The 22,164-nt window shown below is 53.7% G+C and overlaps 1 protein-coding gene across 5 annotated transcripts in view; it reads right to left on the bottom strand.

Moving 5' to 3' along the window:
* CLASP2 (cytoplasmic linker associated protein 2) overlaps window positions 1-22,164 on the bottom strand; it is a 155,171-nt gene that overhangs the window by 112,362 nt on the left and 20,645 nt on the right. For 4 of the 5 annotated variants that reach the window (XM_036738226.1, XM_036738227.1, XM_036738228.1 and 1 more), the window contains exons 5-7: window positions 22,034-22,109; window positions 18,385-18,482; window positions 15,033-15,103 (exon numbers count right to left, since the gene is read on the bottom strand). In XM_036738226.1, the coding sequence (XP_036594121.1) occupies window positions 15,033-15,103; window positions 18,385-18,482; window positions 22,034-22,109 (245 nt within the window). Of the gene's footprint in view, window positions 1-6,941; window positions 7,091-15,032; window positions 15,104-18,384; window positions 18,483-22,033; window positions 22,110-22,164 lie in introns of those variants that run through there. The other variant, XM_036738230.1, reaches the window with a different exon arrangement.

The following is a 22,164-nucleotide window of genomic DNA, read 5'->3' as shown; positions in this document are numbered from 1 at the left end:
TGAACTGAATGTGCAATTAAAAAATAGGGGGAAAAATCAACAAGAGAAAATAAGCACAAAGAAGATTATGTTGAAAATTAGGGAGAAATAGATAAAATGGGAACCGAATGATTATGAAATTGATAAATTAAGTGAATTAAATGCTGGGCTCTGGGCTTTTGTTTTAGTTAAGCTAACGAAACTGATAAGTCCTTAGCTAACCTGACTAAAAGAGAAGAAAATCAAGCGACCAAAATAAAAGATGAAAAAGAGAAATTATTAGTGATAGCTAATAACAAGCATAATCAGGGCTTATTAAATACAATTAGATTCCCACAAAATGAAGAATTTAAGAACATAAATACTATAAAACATAGAAACTCTCTGAACTGATGGAAGGCTTTAATACAATTTCAGAAAAAGAATTCAGGACGCTCTACCGAAGCAGGGGTTTGGTCCACATGGATTTAGAGGTGAATTCTCTCAATTGTTAAAGAAACAATTCTGATGGATCCCACAGAGGCTAGTCTCCATACATGAGAAAGGATGCTACTGCAAAAATACGGACAAGTGACAAGGCTCCAAAATAGAGTGGTCACCGAGGAAGAAGAGAGGAGAGAATCGCAAGGGACACAACGAAGGCAAAAATCAACAAGATGAGGGAGAGAGAACACACAGAGTGACTCACCTAAAAGACTGTGGTGGAGGGGGCCAGGAGAAAGAGAATTCAGTTCTGTTTTGGACACGGTGAATTTGGCATTTCCATCAGGCAGACCTCAGGTGATATTGTCAGGCAGGCTATGGAGAGTGGTGAGGCCTCTGGGCAGAGAGCTGATGAGGCCCACCCGAGGGCCTCAGGGCACAGCCAAGGTGAGCAGTCAGAGGGAGACAGAGAACCAGAGAAAACTGCAGGGCAAATTCCCAGAAGGGAAGTCTGGTCAATAGTACCAGTGCTGACAAGGTACCAAGGGTAACGAGCATTGACAAAAGGTCACCACAGCCACTTTGCACAGGGCAGTCTCATGTCCGTGATGAGCCTGGAAGCAAAACAGCAAAATGCTGCCTTCTCCAGGAAGCCTTCCTTCTGCTGAGGACCGCCAATTGTCCTGCCAGGGCTGTTTGAAGAATTCCTGCTTCCATCAGACTGGGAGCTCCTGGGAACAGGGGCACTGTGACTCGCCAGAGGAGCTGGGCCTCACTGTGAGAGCTTGGAAGGGCCCCCAAAGGAAAGGTAGCAGAGATGAAAAGACACGGCTTTTCAGACAGTGGGCAGAGACAGTGGGAAGCTGCCACCACTCTACCAACAAAAAGGTGGCACAGCCCAGGAGAGAAGCCTAAGATGTGAACCACAGCCTTGTTCCTCCCTCTCTCCCTGGGTGACCTCAGGAATACTTGGATAGGATGACCTTGGCAGTCTCTTTCAGCTGGACATCGATGGTCTCGGGAAACCCAAGTCTTTCTCTCTCTCTCTCTCTCTGCGTCCTACAAGCTCTAGACAAGATCGTACAGTTCTTTGATCATTTGGAAAATCTTAATTTACTCTTTAAAAATCCAATCTGACAAGTAGAGGAGTGGGAAATATGGCTCAGCAAAAGTTCCTGCAAAAAGGATCTTGTGGATTGAGTAGACCCTCAACATCAATAAATCAACTCGGTGAAATAGTGAGCACAAAGTGCTCCCCCCACCCACAGCATCAGGTCTATCCATGAAGAGCAGTCCAATGAGTGCCGAGGAGGTGCAGCCCCTCCCAGAAGCCTCCTGTTCATGGGCACTGCCTCTTCCCAGCCAGGCCAGTGATGCCACTAGGAGGGAATCCTGGTGGAGGAGGTCTGCCCCCAAAGAAAGAAAGACCTGGAGAGTTCCCTTCAAATATTTTAAGGGTGTAGAACCCACTTGCCCCCAGGAGCAAAAATGAGGGAGAATGAATAGGAATGAGAGGCAAATGGGTCATCCACATACGGAGAATGTCCTAACAATGACAGGAATTCCACACTGGGATGGGCAGGCGCCACCTCCTTTCAAGGGAAGCTGCAGAGCAGATTCCAGCTCTGGCACAAGTGAGATTGGATGGATTCTCAAGTTCCTTCCAATCCAGATCTAGGTGACACCAAAGTGGACAGAACATTGGGCCTGGAGTCGGAAAGAGTGGAGTCCAAATCCAGCCTCAGCCTCCCATTTACCCGACGTGTCTGCCTCGGTTTCCCCATCATAGAGTGGGGCTCATCACAGCATTCACCTCTCAGAGCTGCTGTTGGGATAAAATCTGTAACGTGCTTAGCTCAGTACCTAGCATATGGCAGGTGCTTAACCAAAGCTTCTTCCCTTCCCCACTTAAAGAAGACAAGGGAGGAGGCATGGCCTCTATAGCCTATTTCCTCATCTCTCTCCATGCTGCAGGAGAACAGCCTTTATGCATAAGATGGATGCAAATCTAGAGCAAACAACCTGGCTTCCCTTGGCAATTCCCTACTAATGACAACATCTTCAGTCCCCCAAGACTCCAGGGAATGAAGGCCAGTCCCAGTTGAGGCCAGGTGCGTCCCTGACACCATGAGTCTGAGTCGCCAGGACATCCAAATCTCTAACGTTCCCCCTCTGAAAGACAGAGAGACGGGAGTCTGAGAGAGTCTGGCTAAGCCAAAAGGCAGGATCACTGACCGGCAGGCCTGGGGACCTGCACCTGGCCCACAGCCAATTCCTGGGAAAAGCAGGGCAGCATGTTTCCCCTGGTGCAAAAGGCCTGACACACCCCAAGCCCCCAACCCTCAGGCAAACCTTGACAAGGGTCAATGGAACACCTCAGGCTTCATCTAAAAACATAGTTTCATAAGCAGGAGCTCAGAATTGTAGAATAAACTGCTCAACACAAGTCAAAGGTGGGTGATGACGGTCCCCGAAGCCATCGTGATGTTTGGCTTTATTGAGAAATCCAGCCAGGGCTTCCAAGAGCAAGGCCCTCTATACAGCCCCTGCTCAGACACTCGGGGAGCAAAGCCATTTCTGGGTGGCCGATTCTCAGCTGGAGAGCTTCCAGGAGAGGGTAACAAGGACAGGGAAGACCTCAAAAGCGTGCCCAATAACAACGCCAACCCCCACCCCGCCATGCAGTCTAACTAACATATTTATAGTATAAACTAGCACTGCTGGCCACTGCCCCATCTATGCTCATGGCAAGGTTCAAGGACCAGAGCCTCCCATCTAGACTTGGGAGGATCCTCTGGTGATCCAGTCTAACCCACAACCTTCTGCACATGAGGAAACTCAGGACCAAAAGTGACCTGCCAATGTCACAAGGGCTCAGATCCAGCCACCATATCCATGCGGGCCTTTGGGGCCCCCCAGGCAGAATCAGCAGCCTGGAGTGGACATGCACCAGCCCACCAGCCACTTTTTCCATTTCTCATTTCTTGGGCACCAGAAGCTCATCTAAAACCACCCCGTTCTTCCCATGGCTTCCTCCTCTGCTTATTCTCCTGCCCGATACTGATCTCAGTTCCAGGCCGCAGGCAGTCAGACCGCACAAAGAGGGTGCGTTCTGATGACTCTCTGCTAGGACAGGAGGACAAATTTTGGTGGTATTTCTGACACGGGACGCATGCATTCACATGTGGCCTCAGCCACTTCCTAGCTGGCTGCCCTGCGGCAGGTTGTGGGGAAGCACTCAGCCCAGCCCAGGGCCTAAAGGGCTACGGTTGACCTCAATATCATGATATCTCCAGACTTTCTGGTCCCTCTGCTGAATTTTCCTGCGCACTTTTCTCTTTGCCCGCATTCACACAGTCACGGCATCAGCTGACTTGGTTCATCCACCTTGTCCACCTTCGGCGGCAGAAGCTGGTGCCTGAACCACCCCTTGCTTCACTGTGGTTCTATGAATCAGTGGCCCTCCCTGGTACCTCTCCAAGGAAATCCTGGGTACCACCCCGACATTTGCTCACAGAATCCTTTACCTTTCTGCTTTGGGAAGGTAAGTCTCACTCCCTGACTGCCTCGCCCCAAATGGTCCCCTAGGTCTCACCCTGACTCCACTCCTTGGCAAAGTCCCTCACAAACCATTTTCTTCCAGTACCCTGCTGGCATTTGGGTTTTCCTGCCAGCTCCCCTAAATTGGCACGGTGAACTGCTTCTTCCCTGCCACTGTTCCACCTCTCCCTGCTCACCTTAGTGTCCAGCCCATCCCTGGCTCACTCTTCCTCATTTCACTGTCTGTCTGGGGCACTAACCCTTGAGCTGGTTTTCTGTGCTGGTCACCTGGGGATTATTTTAAACTCTCTGACTCTGGAATTCAATCTCTTGTCAGGTCCTTCCCATTCCACCAGGATAACAATGGCCACGTTCCATCCCATGGTCACAACTCTAGGTGAGGCCCTCAGGATCAATCAGCAAGTATGCGTTAAGCATTGTACCTGTCTGCGGGCACCATGCCAAGTGCCAGGAACGCAAAGACATAAACGGAACAAGCCTGTCCCCAAGGAGCGTGCACTGTCTCAGGAGAGAGCACATGGCCGCATGTAGACGCATCCACAGGCTGTGTGACCCTGCTGTCTCCTGGTTCTCCTTCTCTGTGGCTCACCATCCAGGTGACATCCTGAACTGTGCACCCTCTTCTCTTCTCCCCCTACACTACTGGCCTTGGGGGCCTCATCAGTTCCCATGCTTCCAACGATCATCTCTATGCTGATGATTCTCAGACCCAGGTCTAGCCCTCACCTCTCTCTGGACCTCCAGTCTTGCATCTCCAACTACCTGATGGACAGAGTGAACTGGAGATCTCGGACAGATAAATCCAACTTTCTCACAGCTGAATTCATTCCTCATCACCCCTGAGCCCCCTCCCTCCCAACCCTCTCCTCTTCCTGACTTCCTGTGCCTGTCTAAGGGCACAAGCTCCCAGGCCCTCGGGCTCAAAGCTGGGAGTCACCTGGACTCCTCTTTCTCTCTCACCCCCAGATCCAAGATGGTACCAAGGCCTGTCAATTTCACCAGTGCAGCATCTCTCCAATACTTCCCCTCCTCTCCTCTGACCCTGCCCCCCACTCTGGCACAGACCATCATCACCTCATGCGTGGACTAGGGCAATAGCCTGACAGTGAGGCAGGGAGGCCCAAGTCCTTCCCCTCCAGTCCATCCTGTGCTCAGCCATTAACATGATTTTCCTAAAGCACAAGTCTATCCCCGGCGCCCCCCCCTCAGTCAGCTCCAGTGGCTCTCTATCCCCTCCAGGATCCAATACTGATGCTCTGGTTGGCATTCGAAGCCCCTTTAGAGTCTGGCTCCCCTTCTCCTCCCTGCCACATTCTCTGAGATCCAGGACCAGCAGCCTCCTGGCTGCTCCCCCAGCGAGACCCCCCATCTCTTGGCTCTGGGCAGGCCTGCAGAGCTCTGCTTCCCCGGCTTCCTTCACTTCCAACCCAAATCCCTTCTCTGACGGGAAGGCTTTCCCAATCCCCTCTGTGATGCCGGGGCCCTTCCCTCTGGGGCTGATGCCTGGCATGCCCTGTCAATAGGCTGGTGGCTCCTAGTGGTCTGCATGCCGTTTCTCTACTGGATGGTAGGCTCCTTGAGGGCCTGTCTGCTGCCTCTTCAAGGATCCCCAGCCCATAGATCATTGCCTAGCACACAATATGCTACCCTAAAATATGGGATAATTTGAGGAGAGTGTACACCGGTAGCTTGGGGGTGGGTGGGAATCAGGACAGGTTCCCTCGGGCAGTGTAGATAATCCTGAAGGAAATAAAGGACTCTCTGAAGCAAAGGGGAGGAGAGACAGGTAGTGACGGGAGATGGATGGACTGCAGCACACAGGGAGGGGTGATGCAGATGAGACCAGGAAAGGAGGTGGACTGGGGCCAAGGGCTACAGGGCACCCCTGGAGTTACTGGGCAGAGCAGTGACTGTGTGTGTGTGCGCGTATGCGTGCACACGCGAGAACAGCAAAGAAGACAGGAGCCCTACCTCCCTCTTCCTGCGCCCTCTGGCCAGCATGCCAAACCTCCCCCAAACTGGCACCACCAGCCTCTTTCTCTCCCCTCCTCCTCCTCCATGACTTCTAGGCCCCATCTCAGCAAATTGGGACTGGTCCCTCTCCCTCCCCCCTCCTTGTGCCCCGGGTCATGGCCAGTGCCTGCCACCCCTTCTCCTGCCTGCTGGATGCCCATCAAAACCAAGGAGAAGGAACACGCTTTCCCAAAGCATCTCGTCATGTCCCCAGGGTCTCCCACCAGCCAACTCGAATGGAGACATTGTGTCATCTTATGTTTGTGTCCCTATCCCCATCCCCATCTCAGGGGCTGGGGTCCTCACAGCCAGAGTTTTACATCTCCTTCAGCACCCACTGGGGTTGTGTACACAGTAGGCATATAACGAATGCTGTTCTGTATTCAGAGGCAGCTACATGGTACAGTGGATACGGGAATCAAGGAGAACCGAGTTCAAATTTAGACCCAGACACTGTGTGACCGTGGGCAAGTCACTTAACCCATTTGCCTTAGTCTCCTCCACGAAAAAAGTAGGGATCAGAATAGCCCTGACCTCCCAAGGTGGTTGTGACCATTGACCGAGGTAATAATCATAACCATTTGGCACGGCACCAGGCACACAGTCGGTGCTGCATAAAGGCCGGCTGTCGCTGTCACTGCGCTCATGCCATCTCATCAAAATGCTCTTTAAAAGCGCACACAAGATGCCAGACGGAACCCGTGTAAATGCTGGATGCACGGCCGGGCCTGCTACGCCGAGTGCTCTGCCACTCGTCTCCAGGCCACCTCTCCTATGGCTGGTCAACCTTTCCCAGGCCTGCCTCCCGCCCCCAAAAGAAGCGGAGGGCCCTGGCTGTTCCCCCTCCCCGGGCCTGTCTCTGGTGGGCAGAAGCGGCACCTCTCCTCCCGTGACGGGCAACGCGTTCCTCCGGCAGCGGCGAGCGGACGCCCGCCCCCAAACAAAAGAAAGAGCATCCCACTCACCATCACCGACAGCCATCCCGCCACTCTCCGCAGGCTGCAGGGAGCCCTGGGGACCCCGAGGAGGTCAGGCAGGCCCGTGGGAGCCTGTGACACACCCGTGTGCACCACCCCACGCCAGGCTCCTGCTCCAGTGCGGCATGAGAGAGCCGTGTGTGGCCCAGGCGGCTCCGCAGCTCGCTACTGCAAGAGCCGACAGCTGCTGGGCCATTTCAAAATACAAGTCCTAAATGCGCGCCGGGTCTGGCGAGGAGCGGCCGGGCTGAGGCTTTGACAGCATCCAGCCCGTCAGAGCCAGAGGGTCAGGCTGGCCCGGCCGGCCCTGAAGGTCACCCGGGAAGGGCCCTGGGCCCCTGGCGAGCCCAGAGAGCGCCCCACTATCTGCGGCCGGCCCAGGACCTGACTGCCTGCCAAGCGGTTTTCAAGGTGATCCACACCCTTTGTAATTCTCTTCCCACTCTCGTGAATAGGAGAATTCAGAGGCAGACCCCCTCTCCCACATCGGCTGCTCTCATTATGCATGAGGCATTTCTGGCAAAGCCACGGTCAAAGCGGGCGATGTAGGCAGAAAGCCCCGTCCCGGGAACAAAGGCTGCTCTGGGGTAGCAAAACATGCAGCTGCACAGCCCACATCCACTGGGGATTGTTCTCTCCCCCACCGGTGCCCGGCACTTGCGACTCCAAACACACTGCCAGGACCCCACCACCCGCCTGTGCCCCCCATCCTCGGCACAGGGCCCCCCAACAGGGAAAGAGCCTCCTCCAGGCCCCAAAAACATCGGAGGCCAACAAAGCATCTCTGTCCTGGGTCCCCCTGGACCAGCAGGGGCATGGGGAAAGCCCCCAGGCGTGGGACCCAGCTCAGCATGCCACAGGGTGCCGCTGTTACTGCTGATGTCAGTGACTCCCAGGGTGGCTCAGCGGGGGCTCTGAGTGCCCCCCAGTGTGTGGCACAGAAAAGACATTCAGAACACACCCCAGGAACTTAATGGAACAAGCAAGTCACGAACTTGCCACACGAGACGCTGACCCTCAAGACTTTCTCTGAGAAGAACCTAACCCAAAGCAGGGGCACAGAGCTGATCGGGTCAATCACCCAGCTGTGGATGACAAAGCCCTCAAGGCACCATTTCATACAAGTAAAGCGACTGGGCCCGCTGACACAGCCTGTGGTGGCCCTCCCTCCCCCGGCTTTCCACAGCAGAACCCCTACTGACCCCCCTCCCCCAAGCATGCAGCCACTAACATGAACCACAGGCCTCAGAAAAGCCAGAGGACCTGTGCAGGACGGCTACTGTCTGGCCTGGCCAGAAAACCACCTTCTCTCCACGAAAACTGATGAGTCAGGATGCCAATTGCATCACCCAAGGTGGGCTCACAGAAGCAGAACCCCACCCACCAAGACAGAGGCAGCCTCCAATGACAGAACCAGAAAAGATGATGCAGTGCCCCCACCCCACAAGAAGAGCCAAGTGCCCTGGCCCCAGTGCCAGCGGACCCCACGTGTGCCCACCACACTGGGAGGGCTGCCCAGTATGCATGAGAGGGCAGCCACGTTCAGCTTCCTCTTCAGTCAAATGGGCCACCTCCCAGGGTGGTGGGAAACACGCTGAGCCCTCTGCCAGCCTGAGGAGCAGAGTCATTGAGAGAGAAAACGGGGCACAGAACCAGAGAAAAATCGCCAGGAATATTCCCCAGAACAACCCCCGTGAGGTATTACTCTGTCACACTCAGAATCCAAACTCTGCTTTCCTTCAGAGGAGAAGGGGCTGGGCTGGAAGGAGAGGGAATCAGCTCCCACCCCCCAGGTCAGGTGGCAAGATCAGACTAGAAGAAAGATGCTGCAGGACCAGAAGTGCCCTGAGCAAAGGAACCCAGAGGCACATAAGAAGGGGACTAAGAGCTAAGGCAGGTGGCTGCCCGGCCCTCTGCAGGCTCTGACTCTGCTGACCTCAGGATGCCGGCACAGGTCCACTTCTCCCAGTGGCCACGAGGGTGCACAGCCTCGGGCCACTCACCAGCTCTGAGGCTGGGCCGAGCACCACCCCCACTTTCCAGGGCTGTGGGAAAGGCCCAGGGTGCCTCTTTTTTCTGTGGGGTGCACGGAGTGTAAATGACATTTCAATAAAGCTGGAGAAACATTCCCCAGGATGGAGGGATGAAAGAGCAACAGAGCTGGATGTTGCTCTGGTACTAATTAAGCTGATCCTGCATAACGCCAGGCTTGTTCCCATCCTGAGAAACAGCAGCTGGTGAGAGGCTACACCAACAGGACAGGGGCCGGTAGCGGCAGCATCGTCATTGTCGAGAGAAGCCGCTGGGGAACAGCCTGCCTCATGAGGCTCCAGACCTCTTTGTGGTGGCGACGACTGAGAGAGAGGGGGGAAAGAGAAGGGGTGGGGGAGAGGGGGGAGAGGGAGGGAGGGGCAGAGGGGGGGTGGGGGGGGGTGGAGAGCGCTAAGGACTGTTCTGTACATCTATCCTGGGTCGCTTCTTCCAAGCGCATGTTTTCTACTACCTCTAACACTTCTGCTGTCTTCTGAAATGACTGCAGCCTCCACAACAGGGTTCCCAACCTGGGTGGGGGTCAGGCCTGTTCTGCCGGGTATTTTCTTGTTGTTTTGTGTTTTTTATTGCTGCAATTTTTAGTTATTTTCTAAAAATATCTTTTATTTTATTAAATATTTCTTAATCATATGTAAAATGTTTTTTAACAATCGTTTACAAAATTCTTGAGTTCCAAATTCCTTCCCTCCCTCTCCCCTTCTTAAGAAGGCAAACAATTTAATATTGATTATACATGCTAAATCATGTCAAACATATTTCCATATCAGCCATGTTTATGAAAGAAAACAGATCAACATCTTACAACGCATACCAAGATAAAGTCCAAATGGGTACACAATTTAGCGATAAAGGCTGATACGACAAGCAAACTAGGAGAGAAAGGAATAGTTTGCCTGCCAGATTTATGGTAAAGGGAAGCATTTAGGACCAAACAAGAGACAGAGAACGTCATGAAATGCAAAATGGATAATTTTTATTACATTAAATTGAAAAGTTTTTGCACAAAGCCAACGCAAAGGAAAGCACAAATCTGGGAAATAATTTTTACAACAATTTTACAACTTTAGCAGTGTCTCTGATAAAGGTCTCATTTCTAAAATACATGGAGAACTGAGTCAAATTTCTAAGTCATTCCCCAGCTGATAAGAAGTCAAAGGAATAGGCAGTTTTCAGATGAAGGAATTAAAGCTATCTATATTCATGAAAAAAATGCTCTATAAATTACTATTGATCAGAGAAATCCAAATAAAAACAACTCTGAAGTACTACCTCGCACTTATCAGGTTGGCTAACGTGACAAAACAGGAAAATGATAAATGCTGGAGAAGATGTGGGAAACTGGAACACTAATGCATCGTTGGTGGAGTTGTGAACTGATCCAATCATTCTGGAGAGCAATTTGGAACAGTACCCAAAAATGGGAAAATGACCCACATGAACAAAAATGCTCATGGCAGCTCTTTTTGTGGTGGCCAAGAACTGGAAATTGAGGGGATGCCCATCTCTTGGGGAATGGCTGAACAAGTTGTGGTACAGGAACACGATGAAACATTACTGTTCCATAAGAAAGGATGAGCAGGTGAACTTCAGAAAAGCCTATAAAGGCTTCCGTGAACTGCTGCTGAGTGAGAACATCGTACACGGTAACAGCCACAGTGTGTGAGGACTGACTTTGACAGACTTGGCTCTTCTCAGCAATGCACGGATCTAAGACGACTCCGAAGACTCATGAGGGAAAATGAACACCCGTCCAGAGAAAGAGCTCTGGAGTCGGAAGGCAGAGCAAAGCACACTACCCGCTCTCTCTTTTTCTTCTTTCTTGTGGTTTCTTCCATCGGTTCTAACTCTTTTTTTGGGGGGGGGGGGGGGAGAGGGTTGGAAGGGGGAAGGCAGGGCAATTGGGGTTAAGTGACTTGCCCAAGGTCACACAGCTAGTGTTTCAAGTGTCTGAGACCAGATTTGAACTCAGGTCCTCCTGACTCCAGGACCAGTGCTCTATTCACTGTGCCACCTAGCTGCCCCATCAGCTCCAATTCTTTACAACATGACTAATGTGAAAATATGTGTTATCTGCCCAGGTATTTTGGAGGGTACTGTCAATCCCAAGGGTTACCACAAATGCCAGGTTTTAAAATGGCTTCTTTTGCCCATTCTTGGTCTCACCCTCACAAAGCACTTTTGGAATTCCTGTCCCACTGCTGATTGTTTCTAGCCTCACGAGGAAGGCCTCTTACAGTGGAGGCGAGTGAAGACACTGGGGGGGCTTGAGACTCCACGGGTTTAAATGATTCTGACTGGCACACTGACTAGTTTCAGCGACTTCTTACCACTGCCCTGAAGTCACGGGCAGTGGCCGGTGGGGTAATGTGTAGCCGAGGCCACGAGCTGCCAAAGCTCATGGCTGGGAAGAGGCTGTGGCACAGCACACAAGAAGAGCCTTTGCCTCCTGGGGATGTCGATCCATGGCGACCTCTCCGGGGCCACAGCATGTCCAAAAGGTGGCCCACTGGGGCCCTTGCTTCCTTCTGGAGGGGCCTCATCTGGGGAGCCTCCCCCACGACTGTTTTCAGGGACAGCGAGATGGGCCAAATGCTAACCACCCAGCGAGGAGACAGTGTCAGGCAGCCAAGGGGCTGTGCGTTCCTGCCGACCATACTGAACATTAACAAGTCTTCATAACCGACAGTGTCATCTGCCAGGAGAAGGAAGAGAAGACAGGGTGGGCAAAGAGGCCTGGGGAATGAGTGGAGAAGAGGAGGGCAGCATCCATGAGAGACCCCATCCACAAGCACCGCCTGCTGCCTCACTACATTGGAGCATCTCTCCAAAGCTCTGATCATCACCAACTTTCACTTCACAGAAAAAGCTGCCAAGTGGCCACTTTCCCACGTGAAAAGAATCCCTCTCCCACACTTGACATTTCCCCATCTCCAGCCTCTGGCTGCTGGGAACCAGGGGTTCCCTGCAATGGGCCAGGCCCAGTACTACAAGCAGGGGAGACAGTGACACAGAAGTGCCCACAGAACACATAGGAGGCGAGGGAGAAGGGAACAAGCACCTGCTGTACGCCAGGCACGGTGTGCTAAGCACTTTACACCAAGCCGGCCAGGCAGGTGCTAGGATAATGCCTATTTTACAGCTCAGGACACTGACTTGGCCAGGTTCACAGGGTCTCACAGAGGCCCTTCTCCTTTCTCCTGATCTCTTCTGTAGGCCTAGTCGCAGTGCAGCTGTCTGCTCACAGTGTGTGTGGCCTAGCTGCGTGCTGCCCTCCAGAATGGCCACTCCAGTCCACAGTTCCACCAACAATGCATGAGTGTGCCTGTCTTCCTGGTTGCCCTCCAGCCTTGGTCATTTTCCTTCCTAGTGGGGAGACAGTAGGAGCAGCTTTAATTGGCTTTCTACCTATAGTCAGGGGCAGCCTGTTTGGGACCTCTGACCAGAACAAACTGGGGAAGAGCTGGCCAGTATTTGTGATGCCGGTCAATGATCCAGGACTGGTCCTGGAGGAGACCGCGAGGGTGGGTGATGCAGACTAATCGGCGCTGGCCATGTCCTTCTAGGGAGTGGCCGCCATCCTGGCTCAGTCTGAGCCTCCTTGGGGAGGCAGGCTCTGTGCAGAAGGTCAGGAAGTCAGCTGGGTTTGCACGACTTCTTTTCTGCTTCATTTCAAAATTCTTGATTAGAAAGAGGAGTTCTCGGGGCAGCTGGGTGGCGCAGTCAGTAGAGCACCAGCCCTGGAGTCAGGAGGACCTGAGTTCAAATCCAGCCTCAGACACTTGACACGCTTACTAGCTGTGACCTTGGGCAAGTCACTTAACCCCAATTGCCCTGCAAAAATCCCCCTCCAAAAAACAAACAAAAAAAAGAAAGAGGAGCTCTCTGGGAGTGGGAGAGAGGCGAGGGGAGCCAGAGACAATGAGAAGATAAACAGTTGTGCAGAGGGGAGGGCCTGATGAAAAGACCAGACAAGCCTAGCAGATCTGGGTCCCATGTGTGTGCATGATCAGCAAGCGCTCGGGAGCCAATGAGGGCAACAAGACAGAGAGAAAAGATTCCCAAGAGGGTGGGGACGGGGCTAATTTTACAGATGAGGAAACTGAGGCAAATAGTGTGAAGTGACCTGTCCGGGCTCACACGGCCAAGAAGTGTCTGAGGCTGGATTTGAACTCAGATATTCCTGAATCCAGGCCTGACACTGTATTCGCTGCACTACCTTGCTGCCTCCTCCAATGGACAGCTCCACATCACCTTAACTACACCCAAGAGTCCTAGTCCAAGGTCAAAGACGCAAGTGTCCAGCAGATGACCTGAGCACCTGGGCTTGGGCCTCCATGTTTTCCTCCCTCCTCCCAAGCCCTGACCACATGGCTCTACCTTCTTGGGTAGGTCAGAACCCCATCCTCCCTCCCTTGGTGTCTTTCTTCCTCTCCTTCCCCTCCCTCTTTCTCTCTCTCCTCTCCCTTTCTGCTCATGTCCGTCCCCCGCCCCACACACACACATTCTCTCAGAGCTCTGGATTTGACATCCAAGGACCAAGGTTCAAATCCTGACCTCTCAGGTCTGTTTCCTCACCTTCACTGGGCCCCACCCAGCTCTAATCCTAAATCCTAAGCAGGCCACAGGGTCTCTCCTTCTCTGATCCATCTCCCACACAACCGCTGTGAGTGCAGATCTGCCCAGGTCTCTATTATTACCTACATGGGCTCCCTCCTGCCTCCATGATGAACTCTCAGCCCTTCACAACCTGGTCCAGGGGTGGGGAGCCTGCAGCCTCGAGGCCGCATGGGGCCCTCCGGGACCTCAAGTGTGGCCCTTCAGAGAACAAATCCCCTCAACAGAAGGATATGTTCTGTAAAACTTGGACTCGGACAAGATGCCACACCTGAGGACCCAGAGGCCCATGTGGTCTCAAGCGTCCCCACCCCTGATCCTGGTCTCTTTCCAGCCTCCCAGCCACCCCCCCCCACACATACCCCGCCATCTCCTCTCTCCGGCCCTTTGCCCTGGCAGTCCCCCATGCTTGGAGTACCCCGCTTCTGCACCTGCATCTGCTAGAATCCCTCAGAGCACCAGCAATGCCTGCCACACAAAGACAGCCCCAAACCTCCCGGATGCCAGTTACCTCAGCCCACCCCACCTTACCTCTAGCTGTACTTCTGGGCAGACATGAATATTTACTTTTTGGGCTCGCACACACAGAAGGCGCCTTGAGGTCAGAGACTTTTACATTCCTTGAATCCATCTCTCCAACACAGTGCCTTGTATACAATAGGCACTTGATAAACGAGCACTGGTTGGCTGAACAGTGCATTCCAAGCAACGCAATTCAGAACAAGGTCTGATCACAACAACAGGCCACACTGTCTACGAACCAGTGTGATTTCAGAGACAAATATTCTTCCAAGAAGGCAGCGTGTCTTACACAGGTCTGAGAAGAAACAGTAAGACTCTTCCCAGGAAATTTTTGCTAAAAATAAGACGCACAAGGAAATCACGCCAATTTTGTACAATTACGGAGAAGGTGGCCCAGCACATCTGCGTGGAGACAAACATGCCTGGCCACCCACATGCGAGCATCCCAGGGGATGGCGGGGGACACCAGACTGTAAGGTTTCAGGAGGAGGGGGCTTAGCCAACAGGGCTCCCATAGTCCTCTGCCGGCAGGCAGCCCCATGGCCCCAGGCAAGGCTGTTGGCTCTCACCATCCCCAGCACCAGGACCACAGAGCAGAAGAGGATAGTAACCCTGTGAATGAGGGGAGGCCCGGAGGAGGTTGGCCAAAGAGAAAATAGAGTCGGAAGCCATTGGCAATGTGCGCTTCCTGTGCGGAGAGAAGGGACTCCCTTCTTAACTTTCCTGAACAACAGCCAAAGGGCATCGAAGCATGGGATCGCATTGTAACGACACGAAATCTGCCGCCCTCCACTGCCAAAATGGGCAATCGCGGGCCTGGGGCACGCGCTGCTCTCAAGAGTTCAGAAAAGGGTCTCCCCGAGAGCAGAGAAAGGCAGCAACACCTCTTACCGTTGACGACCCTCAAGATGGCACTTCCTGAGTCTCTCACTTCATCAAATCTGGCAAACACCATCTGTAACCTGGAAACAGGAAAAGCTATTTTACTAACTCATAAACTAATGAACAGCTCTACTTCCCCAAAGATACATACATATGTACACATGTGTGTTTAGGTACCATACATACAATGTACACATACGGACCAACGTATCCACCGATGGCTAGCTCAAGGCAGTCGGCGGGCTTTTTTCCCAAGTTCCACCTACTTCCCATCTCACCCTCAGAATAAGAAATCACAGAAAACAGATCTATCTCCCGGGACCACTCAGAGTTAAAGGCCAACCACAAAGCACACCTATCCTACTGCATTTTTATAGAGAAAATAAATTGAGGGACGAGGGGAGGGGGCTGGGCCAAGTCTTGTACCTGGCCAACGTGGGGATGCATCTGGCTGTAACCACCTCCCACCATACGTCTCAGAGCTTCATCTGGGCCGATGAGAGGTAGAGCATCCAATGGGACCCCAGACCTACAGCTGGAAAAGACCTCTGAGGCCATCCAATATAATCCCTACCTTTCAAGAGGAGGAGACTGAGGCCCAGGATGACCACCTTCCCCAAGGCCACATGAAAGAAGGGTCTGAACCCTGGGGCAGACCCAAGGAGGCGTTGGAGACCAGGCTTGAGCTGCCACATCCCTGATTCCAATGCCAATCGGCCCTTAGTCTCTGCCTCCACGGACAACAGATGTCCAGGCTATCCCAAGCCTTGGCCCATCATGAAAATGAACGGACTGGGCACCTGGCTAGTGGCTAAGCTATGCCCCCACCCCTTGTTTCATAAGAAAATCACAGTTGAAGCTGACAGGGAACAGCAGGGAAACCGGGGCCCACAATGAGGTGAAGCGACTCTCTCTCCCTCTTTTGGCCATAGGGGCATGGGACTATGGGCGTAGGATGGCCCAAGTATGCAGCACCTAGCGAATCATGGATGAACTAAACTGAATTCCTCAAAAGCTGGCTACAAAGCATAATTACATAAGAAATCCAGTTTTTCTACTGACCTCCTCAATAAAACTGTTACTCAACCAAAAGAAACAAGAAGGTCCCCAAGATGGAGTTAGACTGCACTGAAGTGGGAAGGCAGGGGGTTGGGGGTGGGGGTCGAGGGGCTGGGGGGGTGAAGGCAGAGAGCCAGAAGCAGGGCCCCATATGGAGGATGGCTGGGCCCTTCCATGGGATGTCAGTCACACCATCGATTCCTCAGCCGCTTTGCTGGCAAGCCAGGCTCTTCCAAACTGGCCCAGACTAGAAGCGCGCCCCCCACTCTAGCGCCAGAGCCTGCTCTCCCGTCCTTGGGTCCCCCTGGCCCACGTGCACTCCCCTCCCGAGGCAGGCTGCAGTGACGCCCAAATCTCTCTTGGGGGGATGCTTGTCAGTGCTGTTCTTTTGGTGATGATAATGGGTGTTTGCCAAAAGAGGTGCATGCCAGATGGAAACCCATGGCGCGTGTGAAAAACCAAGCCCCCAGCCGAGCATGGCCAGTGGCCACGACAAGGCCCATCCTTCCTGCAAGAGCCCCCTCCTCTGGAGGAAGAGGAAACTCTGATTCCGAGCCCAGGACAGGTCTGTTGCCGTGTGTGTGTGTGTGTGTGTGTGTGTGTGTGTGTGTGTGTATGTGTGTGCATGTGTGTGCGCATGCGCACACTCCACCTGCCATGCCTGGGGGGGTGGTTGTCTTTTACCTGCCACACCCGCTGCCTTCCTTGGCAGCTCTGCCTTCTTTCCTTCCCGTTCAGTTCTAAGCATCCTACTGCCATGGGCATCATGCTCACACCCTCAATGTGCCAGCTTCCCAGCCACCCTTGATGCCTTCAGAAGCGGGTGGTCCTTCAAGATGCCTGCCCCGGTGGCAGGCTGGCCATCCCAGACTGGACCATGTTCTGGGTGGTCTCCGTGGACATGGTCCCTCTCCCGGGATGCTCTCCAGTGTTCACGGGTCCTTGGCAGGCCTCTGCCATCCTTGTTCTCAGTGATGCTCAGTCCCTGTGCCCCGCTGCCAGCCTCTTTCCCCATCACCCTCTCTGGCACGAAGGAGTCCCAAGCTTTCTCTTCTGCAGATACGCTGTGAAACCGACCCATGCTGCGCTCACAAGCACACTGTTGCCAGTCTAAATCTCCTCTGTATACACTGGGTGCATAATCGTAGCACAAGCTAGCCTGGCTTTCCTGATGCTGTTTTGTAAACACCAAACATCAAAAAACCACGTTTCTGAGTGCCCGTGAGCTCCCACAGAACCAGCTCTGATGAGCCCCTTCGATGCTTCCCCAAAGAGCAGGCGTGAGCGGCCCTCTCCCTCAGCTGGCCCACAGAGGCTAAGACTGAGTCGGCTCTTCACTGAAAGAGGCTCTCCCCTTCAGAGCGTGGACAGCCGGGTTCAGGTTCTCAGCGCCCTCGCTACCTGCAGAAGCCCGAGAAGCAGGAAGGAAGCCAAGGTTGCACCGTGGCGGGCTGCTGAGGCGCCCGCCTGCTTTCAGAGAAGATGCAGACACATTCTGGGGAGGCCCCAGGCTCCGGCCAGCCCTCTTCAGCTCCCCCTAGGGAGAGGTGGGCACAGCCTGGCCAGATCGCTCTTGCACTCGGGGCCCGTGAGCAGCTGCGGTCTCTAGGACCTGTCCATCTCTTCCATTCCACCTCTGTGGAAGGCCCCATGCTGCCCCTGGCTGCCCCAGTCTAGGCCCATAGACAGAGAAGGCAGCACAGCCCAGCAGGTACAGGGCTGGGCTTGGGTTCGAATGCCAACTCAGACACGGATGCTGACCTGCCATGGGGCTTTGCCCTCAGAGCACGACGGCTGCTCCACCTCCTGGGTCCCTGTGGTTCTCCACCTGACTTTCCATGCGTGACCCACCTCGCGGCACCCTGATACAGTTCAGGCACACACTGTCCCCAACACTGTATGTGTGCCTCCTCCATTTCTACCCAAGCTCAGCTCCCTCATTCCCTTATCAGCAGGCCCCTGCTAAGCCCCTCAGATACCTGTCCCTTGCTCTCACCCACCTATGTGAAAACCCATGTACGCCCCCTCGGCTCTCCAGGAGAACAGGGGCTCACGCAGGTCAAGGTCTCTGTTTCCCCTAACCCTCCCTACCAATGGCCCATAGGCCAGGACTCGGTTACAGGGAGGCAAGTCCCCATCATGCCTCTTCCCTTCCCAACCTGGGCTTCAGTGGATGCTCCACACCCCTGTGGACACAGCTGTGCACTTCTCTCCCTGGAGAGGTGTGCTGACACACCTGAGCCAGGGACAGGGCAGGAGCCTGAGGGATAGGGAGGGTTGAAAATATCCCTGTGGCACTTACCGGGCAGCAGGGAGGCCTCTCTTACTGAGATCTGCTCTGACTTTCTCTCCCATGTGGCGATAGACCTCCACCATGGCCAATATCGCAGCATCCCTCACCTGCCAAAGGAAATGGGAGATGAAGCTGATGGAAATGCTTACTATCGCACACACAGTTAAGCACCTTGGGTCACTTGTCAAGATTCTTTGCCATTAAGAACTCCCATTGGGGCTTTTGTGCTTCAACCAAGACCAAACATCCATGATGCACAAGATGCAGCCCCAGCTTCACCTTCGGGAGGCCTAGCAGGCTCCTGTCCAGGTCTCCCACATCATTTCCACCTCGGGCAAAGCTCCTGCCCAACGTCCTGGATATCCCCACTAGTGGAACACAGAGAAGACAGAAGTCACCTCCCATGAAGGCCCAGAAGGCCCACTCCATGTCAAATGAAGGGGCTGCTTCAGTTACTCTCCAGCACATGCTGGTCCCTGGGATCCCTGCAATCCAAGCTTCCACAAGAGAACCTTGTGTCCCAAGGGGCTCCTGAGCAGGCTCTGGAAAATGCCAGCAGAGAGAAGTCTGGGAAGCCTCAACAGGCCCAGCCATCCCCTCCTGTGCTAGTCACAACAAGAGAAGAGGGGAGCGCTACAAGGGCATGGGTGGGCATGTAGGTTCTGGCCTGCCTATCTCCCAGCCCCGACTGCCTACACTGCCCAGCCAGGCACTGAGCCCCGGGCTTTGGCCTCAGCCCTCCCTGCTGAGGTCCCCCAGCTTCTCCTACCAGGCGCAGGCCAAGCTCTCGGGGGACCTTGGGTTCTTGCTTTTCAAAAACAACAAGGAATCTGAGAGCCAAAAGGGACCGCCAAGGCCACTAAGCCCGAGCCCCACAGGACAAGGGCTCTGATAGAGGGAGGGCTGGAGCTGTAATCCGAGGGCCTGCATTATCTCGGCCAGTCGCTTATCGCTGACAGGATCCTACAACCGCCCCAGGACACTGACAGCAAAAGCAGCGCCAGGAAAGCTGTCCCCAACACGAGGTCTTCACCAGAGCCCACAGGACTGCAGATGTGGCGGGGCCAGGGCCGCAGGGGGAGGTGAGCGGGGAGTCGCTATGCTCTTGTTAAGGGCCAATGTGGGCCGCTATGGATACACTGGATATGCACACTTCTGTGTCCCCCAAAGGACAACTTGACGCCACATCTGTTAAATTATATCCAAAGATCCAAACGAAGGCTCTAGTTGCTGAAGTCCCCACTGGAGCCTGGCCATGCCATCCCTCCAACCCATCTAAAAAGTGGGCACCCACACGTGAACTGTCAGTAAAACTAGCAATGGTGCTGGGCCAAGCCCAATGCCTGGGGCCTCCAGTGGAGACTGCCTTCCAAGCTGACCTCCAGCTACTAATGATTCCTCATGAGCCGAGTCCATCCACTGGCCCTCTGGTACAGAGTTGCCATCCCCGCTAGTCCCCCCAAAGGGGCCTGTGCTCTCTGTCAGTTAAAACTATGGGGCCACCAAAGTCCTCCTTCTTTCTCCAGATACTGGCAGGGTACAAGTGGGACGATGGACCCTCCATCGGTTACCCATCCCTCTCACTACAGGATCAGCCCATATCAGACTCATGATAAAGTAAACTTCTGCAAATTGGAGTCTGTAGGTCAATCAATGACCAATCATTAGCTGCCCTAAGCATTGGAGTGAAAAGGGAAAGCAAAAAAAGAGTGCCTGCCTTCAAGGAGCTGCCAGTCTAACATGCAAACAGTGATGTCTAAACAAGGCACAGAGCGAGTGGGAGTGATCGTGACAGAGAAGGGCAGGGACACATGCCGGGACGTGGGGGAAGGCAAAGATGAAGAGGGAGCACATACGGGCCACGGGGGACTGCCAGGGGAAATGCTTGGCCACAAGGCTGGGGAGACCAGGAAGGATGCTGAAGGCCGAACAGAGGATTTGGGATTTGAACCTGGAAGTGATAAGAAGCAGCTAGAGTTATTAAGTAGGAGTCCTAAACTTTAGGAAAATCCCTTCAGGGGATGAACAGAGGATGGATTGGAGGCGGCAGGCCGGGTGGGTTCAGGCCAGGTATGGCACAAGGTGATGAGCCTATACCAGGGCAGGGGCAGAGGACATAGGGTGTATTGGGGAGATACTGGAGAGGTGATATCAACAGACCCTGGCACCATCTTGAATCTGGGGGGTGGGAGTGAGGAGTCCAGAAGGTTTCCTAGGTTCTGAGCCTGAGGGATTGGGGGGATGGGGTGCCCCTGACAGTAACATGGAAGGGGGGGCAAAGGTAATGAGTTCTGCTTTGGACATGTTGAGTCTAAGACACGTACTGCACATCCAGTGTGAGATATTCAAAAGGCAGTTAGAGGTGCGAGACTGGAGGTCAGCAGAGAGGTAGATGTGAGAGTCATCAACATAGAGACAGTCATCAAACCCATGAGAGGTGATAAAGTCGTACAGAAGAGAAGAGAGCCTAGGACAGAACCCTGAGGGACGTGGATGCTGAGAGGCATGAGCTGGGAGGCTGAGGACGAGCAGTCAGAGAGAGCAGAAAAGCAGGAGGGCGTAAACTGTGTCAGGAAAACCTAGGAAAAGACAGAACCCAAGGGAGGAGAAGGTGAGCCACAGCATCCAAGACTGAAGACTGGGAAGAGGCCACAGGACTAAGGCATTAAGAAATTGTGGCCACTCTGAAGAGAGCCGTTTAGCTGAATGAACAGAGAAGCCAGATTACCAAGAGTTCAAAGGCGAGTCAGAGGAAAGGAAGTGTAGCCTTTCCGAGGAGCCTGACCACAAAGAGAAGAGATATGAGATGACAACTCACAGGCACAGAAGGATCTCAGGATGGGAAGCCCTGGGCATGACTGCAGGCAGAAGAGAGGGAGAGGCTGAGAATGAGTGACAGGAGAGGGGATGATGAAGGCTGGAGGGGAATCTGCCAGGGGAGATGGGACAGAACAGGGCTGGCCTCGGCAAAGAGAAGGCCACCTCTTCGTGGAAGATGGGGAGGGGGCAGGCAAGGGAGCTCATGGCGAGTGGCCTCCATATTTTCTGTAAAATAGGAGGCAGGGACTAAGCCGAGGGGGAGGTATGGGGAAGTGTGAGGAGGTCTGGAAGAGCCGCCAGGAGATGGGGAGAGGGCTGCTCAGTCCAAATGGATTCGATTCACTTTGATGAGGCAAGCTGACGGGAGGAAGCTCAGTACCACCCAAGCCTGAGTGTCCTCATCTGTAGGGCGTGGGTCATCCCAGGCCCAGCCTGGATCAGAGGAGATGCTCTCTGTAAAGCGTGGGCCTCTCCCAGCAGAGTCCCTCCTTAGGAATGGGAGCCAAAGCACAGCCAGGCCATCATGTGCAGCCAAAGCCAAAGAGCGCCGTGTTCTAGCAACAAGCAAGAGACAAGCCTTACGTCACCCTTCCAGGGAAAAAGCCAGAATGGAGGGACCACCCCCTCCCCCTCCCCAGGAGTCACAACAGGAGTGGCCACTGGGCTCAGGGAGCCCAGAACAGGCCCTTCCATCTGCACACCCATGTCTAACAGAGCCCTTGGCAGGCCAGTGGGAAATCGCATTGACTTTAACTGAAGGATCTCAAAACAGTTATGGGAACTTTCAGGGTAAAAGGAAGCCCACAATTCCACATGTGAACACAAATACATTCCTTACCTGACCACTGGAATCTCCAAATAAGATGCACAAATGTGGCACCAACTTGCTGAGGACTAACGAGTGTGCACCGTAGCTTTAAAACAAAAGGGGAGAAAGAGCTTAGTCTCACAACAGCGTCCCAGACTGAG

The sequence above is a fragment of the Trichosurus vulpecula genome, chromosome 9 (genome assembly GCF_011100635.1).
Source record: "Trichosurus vulpecula isolate mTriVul1 chromosome 9, mTriVul1.pri, whole genome shotgun sequence".
Lineage (NCBI taxonomy): Eukaryota > Metazoa > Chordata > Mammalia > Diprotodontia > Phalangeridae > Trichosurus > Trichosurus vulpecula.
This window is presented reverse-complemented; position numbering and strand designations above follow the sequence as displayed.